This window comes from Rhagoletis zephyria, unplaced genomic scaffold (genome assembly GCF_001687245.7).
Source record: "Rhagoletis zephyria isolate East Lansing unplaced genomic scaffold, Rhagoletis_zephyria_1.1 Rzeph_scaffold_15929, whole genome shotgun sequence".
Lineage (NCBI taxonomy): Eukaryota > Metazoa > Arthropoda > Insecta > Diptera > Tephritidae > Rhagoletis > Rhagoletis zephyria.
In genome coordinates, this window is record NW_016172995.1 from 1 (window position 1) to 12,122 (window position 12,122).

Consider the following 12,122-nt stretch of genomic DNA (forward strand, 5'->3'; position numbering starts at 1 on the left):
TTTCCTTCAAGACGGGATTGGAGTAGGGGCAGGATAGTCGAGGAGAATTACACTGAAATCTACACTGACGGGTCCAAAATGGACTGCGGTGTGGGTGCGANCTGACGGGTCCAAAATGGACTGCGGTGTGGGTGCGAGGGTGTTCTCTGAAACGCTGAATGTCTCTCTCTCGTTTCGACTACCTGACTTTGCTAGCATCTTTCAAGCGGAAGTACTGGGCATCGAAAGGAGGTCCTGTAAAGCACTAGAGAGGAACTGCGTAGGTGTACGAAAAGCATAAATTTTTTCAGATTGCCAAGGGGCACTTCTGGCACTTGCCTCACCGGTAACAAAATCCAATACAGTCAGAGATTGCAAATGTGCGTTAAGCTCGGCGGCCGAGTTAATAGACATCACTCTCATCTGGGTTCCTTGCCGTAGGAAGATACACGGCAATGAGAGTGCTGACGAGTTGGCTAAGGCCGGAGCATCTTTGGATGAATCCGAAGCAGAAACTATAAATTGTCCACTCGGACTCATCAAAAGGGAAATGCATCTGCAATTCACACGTATGGCTGATACACGTTGGAACAACCTTCAAACCTGAAAAACTGCGAGGTACATATGGCCGCACTATGACAAGCCAAAGACAGAAGAACTTCTGAAGAGGTCGAGGAAAGATATAGTCAAATTAATAGCCACGATAACGGGTCATTGTCCCATTGGTGAACATGCAGCTAGAATGGGCCTTCTGTATAACCCTCGGTGCCGTAGCTGTAATCTTGTGGGAAGTAAGAAAACGGTCCTTCACTATCTTCGCGAGTGCCCAGCATTGGCACAGATAAGGCAGATTACACTCGGGAGTTTTTCCATCCAAAATGTTGGGCAAATTTCCAAATTAACCATTACTAACCTAAATAGCTTCATCGGAAAATCCAAATGGTTTGACGAACCCAACGAATCATGAAAGCAGATAGAATCAGGGATCCCAGAGAAAGCGTATCAAAATGGTGCTTTCAGCACTAATTTGGTCCCGGGAACATACCCAGGCGACGCTTCTACCAACCAACCAAACAAACACATTCACATTTTTTATACATATTTTTATAATTTTTGCACAAAGTTTGAAATATGAATTTATATGGTTTTTGTTAGATAATGAACTATACTTTTATAAAAAAGTAATAAATATTAAATAAACAGAAGAAAAGTAGGAACAATTTGTTAAAATGTCGTGTCCCTATTTATTTATCCAGCACTGTATATATATGTAGTTATGTAGCTGTATAACTAAAACATAAATAGTTTTTCACCAAAGTAAGAAAGGAAATTAAGGTTTGATGTTTTTCTGTCCTCTGGTATGTATTTCATATTTGTTTAATTTTTAGTGATTAATTATTTGATGTTTTGTGACGTACTTCCAGTAAACGAGCGATATGTTTACGTGTTTTTTTCTTAAATTATACTATATATTAAAATACCATTACTTGTCAATAAATCCAAAGTTTCTCTAATTACACACATAAATATGTATTTTCTATTTATTGATTTTTTCTAGAACTAAGCGGCATATAAGAGGCGTTCATAAAATTCAACAAGACGAAGAGGTCGAAAAACTCGTAGTAAGAATAAATGTAACGAAAGAATACCGAGGCCGAATAGTCGAATTTTTGAGAAAAACTGAAGATGAAACACCTGCTTAAGTACAATTCTTAATTTTTTAGTGATGCAATTATTATAAGTTATTCAACTTAAGATAAATTCTAAGTTTTCTATCCTTCATAAACAAATCTAAATTGTTTGAATTTTCATAACCAGAGCTTTTTGCCTAATTTGAAGCGCTTAAAATCGGAATGCGAAAACGGCTACCATTTTATATGCATACATACATACTGTTACTCCCAAATTGAGCGTACGGCTCTTTTTTGTTAATATTCGCAATGTTTTACATGCTAAAATCTTGTTGTTAATTTTGTATTAAAATATGGCCTATATTTTAGCAACAGTGTACGAAAATTAAGAAAAATGTGCAGCAGAAGAAAACTTTCAGCAAAATCGCGAACTTTTTAATACGAATTTCTAAAAAGAATTCAGGTATGCAGCCCATTCAATTTTAATATAATAATGTGCGAATTTGAAAATGTCTAAAAATTCACGTTGATTTTTTGTGAATTTTTTTGCTGACCGTCCTTTGCATTTTTTTCATATAAAAAAAAAATTCCGAAATTTTTTTATATGGTTATCGAAGATCGAAAGTAAAATTCGTATTATGAGCTATGCAACCGTGTCGAACTTTTCGTTGACTATCGAATTTTCTGTCGAACAGAATTTTGCTTTCGATGGTGTAGCGAAGTGTTAGAAAATTGTAAAAAGTGCGTGATTTTGCATTTGTTTTCTTACTTTTTGGCGGCTAGACACTAATTTTAAACAAGTTTTATTAATTTCATGCAGTTCTAACGTCGTGAATACTAAACACAAGCTCGAAAGATAGACTCAATCTGGGAACTATTTCGGGGTCTTAGAGATTTACGGGCTTCTTGGAATTTATCGATATAATAATCGATATTTTTATAGGTTTTGTTATCTAAATTTTTATAAATTTTTGTTCATATTTTTATCGATATTGATATCGATTTTTCTGTCGATATTTCTATCGGATTTGTTATCAATATTTTTATCGGTTTTGTTATCGATATTTTTATGGATGTAACTATCGATAAAGATAAAAATAGAGATAAAGGAAAACAGCCCAACATAAATGTAATTAGAACGAACAGGATAAGGAAAGAGGTAGGGAGATAGAAAAAAGGCAAAAAATATAACCCAGCAGATAATTTAAGTAGGCCTTAAGTGAAGCCATTCTAAGAGGCCTACCCAAGAAGAGCTGAAAAAAGTGCTTCTTGCATGCCTTTTAGAAGGGCTTATCCATTTACAATTTACGCGAATGCATAAATTTATATTATTTAGTATTACCAATGAATTTCGATAAACATTTTAAGTTTGCAATAACACATATTTGATATAAACCTTAAGCAAATACTTAAAAGATGTACGATTTTTTTTTAAATTAAAGAAGCAACTTTAAAAGGACTCCTTCAAAAGGCCCTCTGTAGTACGTCCTATAAAAGCCCTTCTGGAAGGCCTTCTATGGGTAGCGAAAGAAGAAGCCCTTCAATTTGTGCCTTTCTATACAAAAAAGAAAGGAGAAAGGAATGTAGAGTGGAAGGCCTTTTGACTCTCAGGAAGGCCTTTCGGAAGGGCTTTTTACTCCTGAATTACTGGGAACCTTAAGCAAAAGCAGACGAGATGCAACGTAAGTTTCACTTCTCCAGTGTGGCCCAGGCGCACTTACTTTTTTCAATATCATTTCAGAAACGAAGCGCTTGGAACACAAACGCTGCTTATTGAGTCTTATAAGGATTGGACCAATCCTGTTGTGAGCAAGCAAATTCGCCAAGAAAACCCCACCGAAAATAAACAAAATTCTAGAATTATATATTTGTTCGTTGTTGCATTAGACAGACTATTTTTTAGCATTCTAGCTTTCGTGATGCAAAAGAAGTTGAGTAATTAAAACGCAGTAATTGTATAAAAAATATTCGGATTTACTACCTTTAATTATGCAAGCCATGCATTTATTAGACGCCTTTGGAAAAACGTGAGAACAAAAAAACATTTCAAAACCGTCAAGTAGGTGTCATTCTTGCTGTCGAGTTTTTACAATCCGGATCACTTTTTTATCAATTCGCACAGGCCCTAAGATGGTGAGTTCCCCACCAAATCGAATATCTCTTAACATACCACTTTGACCAGTTTTGACTATTTTTCTTTTATTTGTTTAATGTTTATTATTATCTTTTGTAAAAATGCAGCTCATTATCTAACAAAAACTATACAAGTCTAAATTTCAAACTTTGTAGAAAAATTAAACAAAATTTTACGCGCATTTTCCTCCATACAAAGTATGTTCGACAACTGTTTTTTTGTATGGAAGAAAATAGTAACGCCATTGTAAAAAAAATATATCAACAAGTAATTTTTAAGCAAAAAACAAAACCGACTTCAATTTTCATATATCCAATGATCGGATTAAAACCAAATTAGTATGGGACCACCTGTGAAGTAACACCATTCCTTTAAGTTAAAGTTATGCGGTAACATACATAAAAAATAAAAAATAAAAAAAAATAATCCAACGAATTGGTAACCTTAACCCTTTTGTGAAGTCGGTTAAAAATAGCCAAACCTGGTCAAAATGTCTTGTCCCTATTATTTTTCACATGACTTTTTATACAAATAAACAGAAGTATTTATATGCAAATATTTGTTTTTATCATGTGCAAAATCATCCATGTGGCAGGTCATTACGAAATCAAAATCAGCCAAAGCATGAACGGTGGAATATGCACCGGCTGTAGCCAACAACTAAGCTATGGCTGCCGCTCTGGCTAAGTACCACCAAATTTGGTAATCGCCCAAAGGGCATTTAATAAACCGAAATATCGAAGAAAGCGTCTACGGAAATGCGTTAATTGTGCCTTTAAGGCCGCAGGAGGAATCAGCGTCGACTGCTTGTGCAACATAGACACTACCGCGGACACAAAAAGCGAAGCAGAAAGACTGATGCAGCGTACGGGAAAATCTTTCTTTAAGTTGCTCTTAAACCGTCCCGTAACTGTTGATGGGCGCGACAATCAGATGATGCAACCTCCCTTGGCGCATGCGGAAAGCAGAAAACACAAACCCCATGGACCAAAAACCGTGGCTGTTATTAAGGAACGATTTCCAGATGGCTGTTCTATTCGGGGGTTAAGTTCTGCCAGGCCAACAATCAACATGTATTTCGAAATTTCTGGTCTGCCAGCTGGCATAAAATACGGATTGATCGGTAAAAACTGCTGCGTGCGTCGATCGGGTTGATTCACATCGAAAACCGTACGAGAACGGATCGCAACAAAAAGAAATGACATGAAACGCATCTCTCCATTTTTTCCAGACATCGAATATTTGCAGGTGATTGGCAATGCAGTGGCCTTGAAAACACAGAAGAAAGAGAACCTTAAATAAAATAAAACAAAACAACCTCTTAGAGCGCATTCTGAGCTTTTATTTTTTTTTTTATTTTGGCAAAATTCATTATTACATATAAAGTACAAAGATTTGATAAGTTTTCCAAATAAACAAACTCTATTCTTTGAATTGTGCAGACATCAATATGTTGTATTGACATCAAAGCAGTTAAAAATAGTAGTCTAATATTACAAAACACAAAGATTTAAACTCATATCATAAAATCTAAATGGGCGTTTATTTCTAAAATGAGTTCTTTCTTCATTTTCGACTTCAGAAGTAGGTAAGTGATGAAAATGAATACCAACGATGCGTGAAGCAATGCAAAATGTACTCATTTATTAGTCTTATTTTTATATCTACATTATTTCAAGCCTCATTTTTGAATTGAGTATCAACTCATTAAAAAATAATAATTTGCTTTTATGTTTCGGTACATTAAAATACCGTTACCCTAAAATAGAAAGGCTTTGTCTGACTTTTTTTGCTTTTTTACAGAGTATTTATACAATTTTTATAAAAACTAAAGATCTTCAGTTAAGATTTTTTTGTATTATATTGGCTTTTATTAAACAGCAACTAATTTTTTGATGTAGTAGTTGATTTTAAGTTCGATTAAGTCTGTTGAATAATCTACTCACTTTTGTACAGAGAGTAAAATGAGTTAGGGCCTTTCTAAATTAAGGTAACGGTACATATCGTTTACTGAAAGAGTGTCATTTTCCAAAAATTGGAGAATAACGGCATTTAAATTTTTGAATTTATATACATATGTGTGTATACTCACATAGTAAAAATGAATACTTACATATTTCGTTCTAGTGAGTTACTAGTATTCGTTACAGCAATGCAAATTTTTACACAACATAGAACAGGTAGCGTTCATTTCTGCATATTTTTAACTCGATTTTGGATTATGACACCCTTGCAGCAAATGTGCGATATGTATATAGCATATCGAGGGCTTATATTCAATACCCTCAAACTGCAATTTTTTCAGAAACTACTTTGTGATGTTAGAACCCATCTGGGATTTGCCTGTCATCACTGATGTTGATTCCGACTTTGCAATGTAATTGTAAATTCTTCTGTCAAGCGTTATACAAGGTCAGCATTAATATCACCAATGACAGTTAAGTGTTAGGTGGATTTTTATATCAGAATCGCATTTTTGTGAAAAATGAAGATAGAGGGTGTTGAATATAAGCACTCGATATGTAGATTACTAAATATAGGCAAAAAGGTGTACGAGTGTTGCTTTTTATATATTACGCCTTGCAAAACTACTTGTGATGAGCTGTAATTCGATATTTTTATCGAAAAGTTTGGTATTTTTTAGCATAAACTTACATATAACGTTCTCTTTTACGAGCTTTATTTTATTTTTTTCCAGTGAGATTGTTCTTCTCGTGAAAATTTTCTTGTGATGATTTATTACGATTTTCGACGTGGATTATCGAGACAGGAGTGCATTGATTAACTTACTTCGACTTTTGGCGTTGTAGCACTACACTTAGCCACTGTGAAATGCTGATACGAGTTCCAACGTGGCCGTCGATCCTTGCAGGATGAATTTCGTGATGGTCGTTCAAAAACAGTTGTTGTGCCACAAAAAATCGATGCTGTGCGTCAATTGATAACGTAAGATCGTCAGGTGACATATCGCGAGATAGAGACATCCTTGGGCATTACTGAGACCAGCATACATTCTACATTGCATGAACATTTGTCCGTAAAGGAGGTTTGTTCTCGTTGGATACCGCATAATTTGAAAGTTTAAAAATTGGTTCAAGCGAATGCAGAAGTGTATTGACTTCTAAGGAGAATATTTTGAAAAACAGTAGAGCCACAAGTTAAGAGACCTATTGGCTGATGAACAATTAAAAAAAAAAACTTAATCCGATCGAAAAATCCGCATGGACATGTTTTTGAAATGGTGTTCGTAGTTTTATTGGAAACCACAAAGCCGAAAACGTTGAAGAGTTGGTCAGCAACTTTTTAACAGCCTACAATAATATGGGATGCAATATGTTGCTCAAGATAAGCTTCTTACACTGACATTAAAATTTTTTCCTGAAAATTTGGGTGCCGTTAGCGAAGAACACGGCGAGCGGTTCATCGGGATATATCTTAACATAGAAAAATGGTACCAGGGATAATGGAGTCCAGATTTGTTAGCTGACTACTGTTGTACACTAAAAAGAGATGTACTTGATGCTAAATGTTTCCGAAAATCTTAAATAAAATTAAAAGATTATTTCTTTTTCTTCATTAAATACAGTTTTCAAGCGTATTTCATTAAATTTTACTTAAATGCTGTTGCGGAAAAACTGAGGGTGACTGAATTATTTTAAAAATGTGGATTAGTTACAGGTTAGCTGTAGATACAAAATAACCCTTTCAATTTCATTTAACTTTTATTAAGGTAATTTTTGGGCATCAGTGTTATTTTACTGTTTTCGGTATTAGGCGCAGAATATAAAAGACAACCCTCGTAATATGCATAGTAAGACCTGTAGCTCGTTTCTGTAACAATTCTCTATCAAGGCGAATTGAGATATGAATTCGCCGCCCTGTTCTCTACTGCTAATGAGTAGTAGAGAATGACGTATATTATCTACCAGTAGAGAAGAGTTACAGAAACGGGCTACACTGGCCTGGTAACAAACATTTTGTGACCGCTAACTAATGGTCCTATAACGTATGGCGACATACATCGTACGTTGTTTTATGTATAGCGATTAATCTCAGTATACAGAAAAGCGCATACAAAAGCCGAATTTACTTTTTTGACATGAACATTTCGAAGTACATAATTGAAAACTTGAATCCAATGTGTTTAACAAGTGTAAACAAATAACCAAATCTCATAAGCGGGAAATAGAATATTCCGCTACTAGACTCAGTAGCCAGTAGCCATACGTAATGCGAATTTTAGTATATGGTTGCCTATCGGCTATCAGTCGCCATTATATAATAGGGCCATAAAGTTCGTGTTAAAAAATGTTTAATTTTTTCGCTTACAAAATGTGCGGCAACAATCGGAATAGCCATGATAATGTATGTATATAAGTATATGTATGTTTATATGGCATATATCATTACCTCTACTGAGCTATAAGCTTTTGACTACAATAATTCAAAATTATGACTCGGATTTCAAATTTACCTTAATTCGCAAAAAATACTAAATAATTATGCCATGTGTGCGTATGTTATGAATTCAAAACTTGAAATTAACCTATTTACTTGTTGAAAAGTTATCCTTTCTCGCTTTTAAAGTGTATATGTATGTGCGATTTGTTAAATTTTAATTCCCCTTACAAAAAACTGCTCTTTACTTATTTATTTTTGTTTCCTTTGTTGCAAGATTATTACAAACAATATACAAGTTCATAAGTCGTCGAGCTTAACGCAATAATTGTTTATAATTAATTCAGACATTTTGAAATTTGTAGCAACTATTTTGTATTTAGTAAATATATGGCTAAGGAAGTTGATTGCAAACTCGCTCGAAGCATACTCGTACTTCTTTGTCACTTCCTCTCTCNCTCTCTCTCTCTCTCTCTCTCTCTCTCTCTCTCTCTCTCTCTCTCTCGATTACAGATATCTTGCACTCAGTCACATGGTACATACACACTCTATTACTTAAATAATTAAGTCCTTAACTAAATTGACGCAATCGTTCATTACGTCGCTTCTGAAGTGTTTTCTAATGTAGTTGGTGGCTGAGTTGTCGCTTCATTTAAATCAGCGCTTTGCAGGGTGGTCGCAGACTCGGCATTTGAACTGTAAGTGCTTTTCATGGAGGCAACCATACTGGCATTGGAAGTACTCGGCGTAGGCGTACGCAGTTCATCTTCTTTAACTAAGATTTGAGCGCTTTTCAACGGCGTTGTCGTCGTTACATTAACCTCATTCCGTCGATTTTTTACCTCATCCTCCTTTTTCACAACTACCGGATCTAAAGGTAACTCATCCACTACTGCATCGATGTTAAGCGCATCATAAGGTGTTACGAAATCAGTACTACTTCCACTACTCCTTATACTGATTTGCGAGCCGCCACCACCGCCGCCATTGCCTTTGAAAACAACACTACCATCAAAACGCACAATGCTGCCACCGCCTAGGTGGTGGGCACGCCCATTGTTATCAACTTGATCGCCGCCTGTATTCGATTCAGAGGCAGGGGTGTGCGGTGTACTACGCGAACGATGTGCATGATGTTGTCGTATGGCCAAAGACAGATCAACTTCGATGTCGGAATCCATCTCGTTTTCGGAGAGCGACAAAGAGGTGCCTGTGCGCTTTATTTTGACCTGCAGGAATTGCAATTGTAAATTTTGGATTTTTGACAAAATTAATTATCTTTGTATTCACCCGCTTGTACGTCGACGGCTCCGATATGTAACCGTCGTAGTCCTCGTCTTCGCTAAAGAGATAACCTTGGTGCAATTGTTCATTGCTTATATAGGTTTCAGGTAATTTGCAAACGATATGTGCCAAATCGATGAATGTATAATCGCTTAGGGTGCCAGGATTCTCTTTCTTCGAAGGCTCCTTGTTAAACCACTGATTAAAGCGTCCCAAGCGTCCGGCTTTGGCCATAGCATCGAAGTGGTTTTTACCAAAAACGTAACCAACATCACGTATTTCATCGAAGCTACCAAAGGCGAGCGTTTTGTACTTGTCAATGGGCGGGCGAATATATTCGCAGTATTCGGAATTTTTCACTTCCTAAAATGGCATAAATGGGCAATTAAATAAAATTGATTACATGGGGAATGTTTGTAACGCTTTGGCTTAAAAAAATACTGAACCAATTTTAATAATTCTTTTTCTAAAATGATGCATTTATGAAAAATAATTTAGTGGTATACTTATTCCTTTGAATCGCTAGGTTGCGCTGGAGTCAATATACTTAACAAGTAATTTTTAAGCAAAAAACAAAACCGACTTCAATTCTCATATAAAAATTTAAGATTATCGTTAATCTCTTCATGATCCAATGAACGGATTTAAACCAAGTTAGAAAACTCACATTTATAGTTCGATTTATGTTCATTTATTATTTGCTATGCAATAAGAAAAATAAACCCGCTAGGTGGCGCTGGGTCGAGTTATTTTGAAAGCTCGTATTAATGGTCTGGGCTCGAATCGTAACAGCAGTTCACGGATCGAAAACCATACGAAAGAAAATTACGTGATACGTCAGGCAGTATAAACTGAATGGGACAAAGGTACGTTCACGTATGTCATAATGCGAAAAATGTATTTTTACGTGACGAGTAATACGATAACGTATGTTGCGATTCGAGCCTTGATTTTGTTCATCGAAATCGAAAAATACTTCTTCAAACAAAAATTCTGCCGATAGATGGCGCTAGAGTCGAGGTTCTTAGAAACTCCGTACTTATGATCTGCAGGGGCTCTATGTTTATGTTAAAAGAATTTTCTTTTTATGTGGCTAAAAGAAACCATCTTGTGGATCCCCAAAATTAAAAAAAAAAAATGCCGAAAGTTGGACTGCACTCACCTCGAGTTGGCGCACACACGAAACATACGCTAAACGAGACTGTATATCGGGCAGATCAGGCACCTTCACCGGTGTTGTGAAGGGGTTCCATTTCTTATACAGCAACCACCAACCAGATAAATCATCGCCGTAGTTCGTCAAATCCATATCGTCTTGGGAGCCCACATCGATAGCAATAATATGTGCGGCGCCCAAATTATGCATTACGTCGGCTATAAAATACACGAAATGTGATTAAAAAATCTCATAGAAATGTTATGGCATTTTGTAAACAACATAGCTACGCAAATCTATTTCATTCATCCAATTAAATATTTTCTATAACACGAAACGATTTTTTCCAGAAAAAAATATGCAGAGGGGAAATTTTATTTTGAATACTAAATACATATGTAGTTATTATCTCACTTTTTAACGCTGTTTTTATTCAAATAGCCAATACGAGCAAGGAGGACTAAAAGAGAAAGTGCAGGGTGATTACCTAGCTGAATGTACTACAATTACACAATTAGATTTGCAGTTTAAACGAAAGAAAAAACCCCATTCAAATCCATAAATAACCAAATTAAAAAATAACTTAAGTCATGCAAAAGAAAAAAACCAATCAAACAACTGCATTGTACAAAGTGCAATTAGTGCGGGTGTCAGACTGTATCATACACACACGTACACACAAACGCTTTTTATGCTATTTAACATACTGTTAAGTAGATTATTGGCTTTTTGGGTAGTTCTACAAGTTCGAGAGAATAGCAGGAGTTGGTAGAGTAGATGTTAAACTATGAATGTTGTGATTTTTGTGTTTTATTACCTGGCACATTATTGGTGTAACAACCATCGAGCAGTAAATGACCGTCTCTATAATCGCAGAATGGTGGAAAAACGCCCGCTATGGACATGCTCGCACGCGCATAGCGCCATAGACATCCTTCGAAGGTGTTTGAGGTTGACCGGTGTGGTGGCGGGCGTGTGGCGAAAGTGAAAATATAATTGGGACCGAACGGCAAACGTTGCACGATATTCACGTGATTTTTGCATTTTTTTTACACGAGTATTTTCATTTATTGATTTGTGCAACACAAAAATTTTGAATGCAACATATGAAAAAGAGTATAAAGAAAAAAGGATTATATCAATAGACATTTGTTGATAACAAAACACGTAGCAATGGTACGCAGCGCTGTTTTTTGAATGTTAGGAGTCATGAGAAATGGTGTGTGAAATGTGAAAAAGTCTTTTCAAGAGTATGTATGCATACGCATATATGTATGTTAGTTAAAATTAAAATATTTTCAACCGAGTCTGGTACTTGGTAACCCGGTACTGGATAGTTTTTCTCCATTTATTTTGTATACCCAATAAAAATTGTACCAAGTATCAATTGCCAAATTGTCAAAACTACGAAACGCGTGTGAATAATAGCACCTTTAATTTACAAATGTGAGGTAATTTAATGAAAACATAGCATATTTGTCGTTTAATCCCGAGATTTGTTAAATTTGTATGTTTTAATGAAGTTTATAATAATTAGAAT

The 12,122-nt window shown here is 35.6% G+C and overlaps 1 protein-coding gene and 1 long non-coding RNA gene across 3 annotated transcripts; one reads left to right on the top strand and one right to left on the bottom strand.

The window, feature by feature from the left end:
- The first annotated feature begins 3,260 nt into the window (after positions 1 to 3,260).
- LOC108379234 (uncharacterized) lies at positions 3,261 to 7,639 on the top strand. 2 transcript variants are annotated; one of them, XR_001849474.1, is made up of 4 exons: positions 3,261 to 3,292; positions 3,352 to 3,743; positions 4,340 to 4,746; positions 4,922 to 7,639. It is a non-coding gene; the product is annotated as an uncharacterized LOC108379234 (long non-coding RNA). The 2 variants fall into 2 exon arrangements; XR_001849473.1 differs by having other exon boundaries at positions 4,340 to 7,639.
- Positions 7,637 to 11,628, bottom strand: LOC108379233 (neuropathy target esterase sws-like). The gene is made up of 4 exons (XM_017635561.1): positions 11,400 to 11,628; positions 10,589 to 10,800; positions 9,433 to 9,789; positions 7,637 to 9,371 (listed from the first exon to the last, which is right to left on the bottom strand). Exons 1-4 carry the CDS (start codon positions 11,485 to 11,487, stop codon positions 8,739 to 8,741), a joined length of 1,290 nt encoding a protein of 429 aa, XP_017491050.1. The 5' UTR covers positions 11,488 to 11,628; the 3' UTR covers positions 7,637 to 8,738.
- Positions 11,629 to 12,122: the final 494 nt, after the last annotated feature.

What these genes read in the sequence shown, in the direction of transcription:
- LOC108379233 (XM_017635561.1), bottom strand. Translation starts at nt 11,487, where the DNA reads ATGTCCATAGCGGGCGTTTTTCCACCATTCTGCGATTATAGAGACGGT. An exon ending in TTACACCAATAATGTGCCAG is followed by an intron (nt 10,801 to 11,399) that starts GTAATAAAACAC and finishes TGTATTTTATAG; the next exon opens with CCGACGTAATGCATAATTTG. An exon ending in CGTGTGTGCGCCAACTCGAG is followed by an intron (nt 9,790 to 10,588) that starts GTGAGTGCAGTC and finishes ATGCCATTTTAG; the next exon opens with GAAGTGAAAAATTCCGAATA.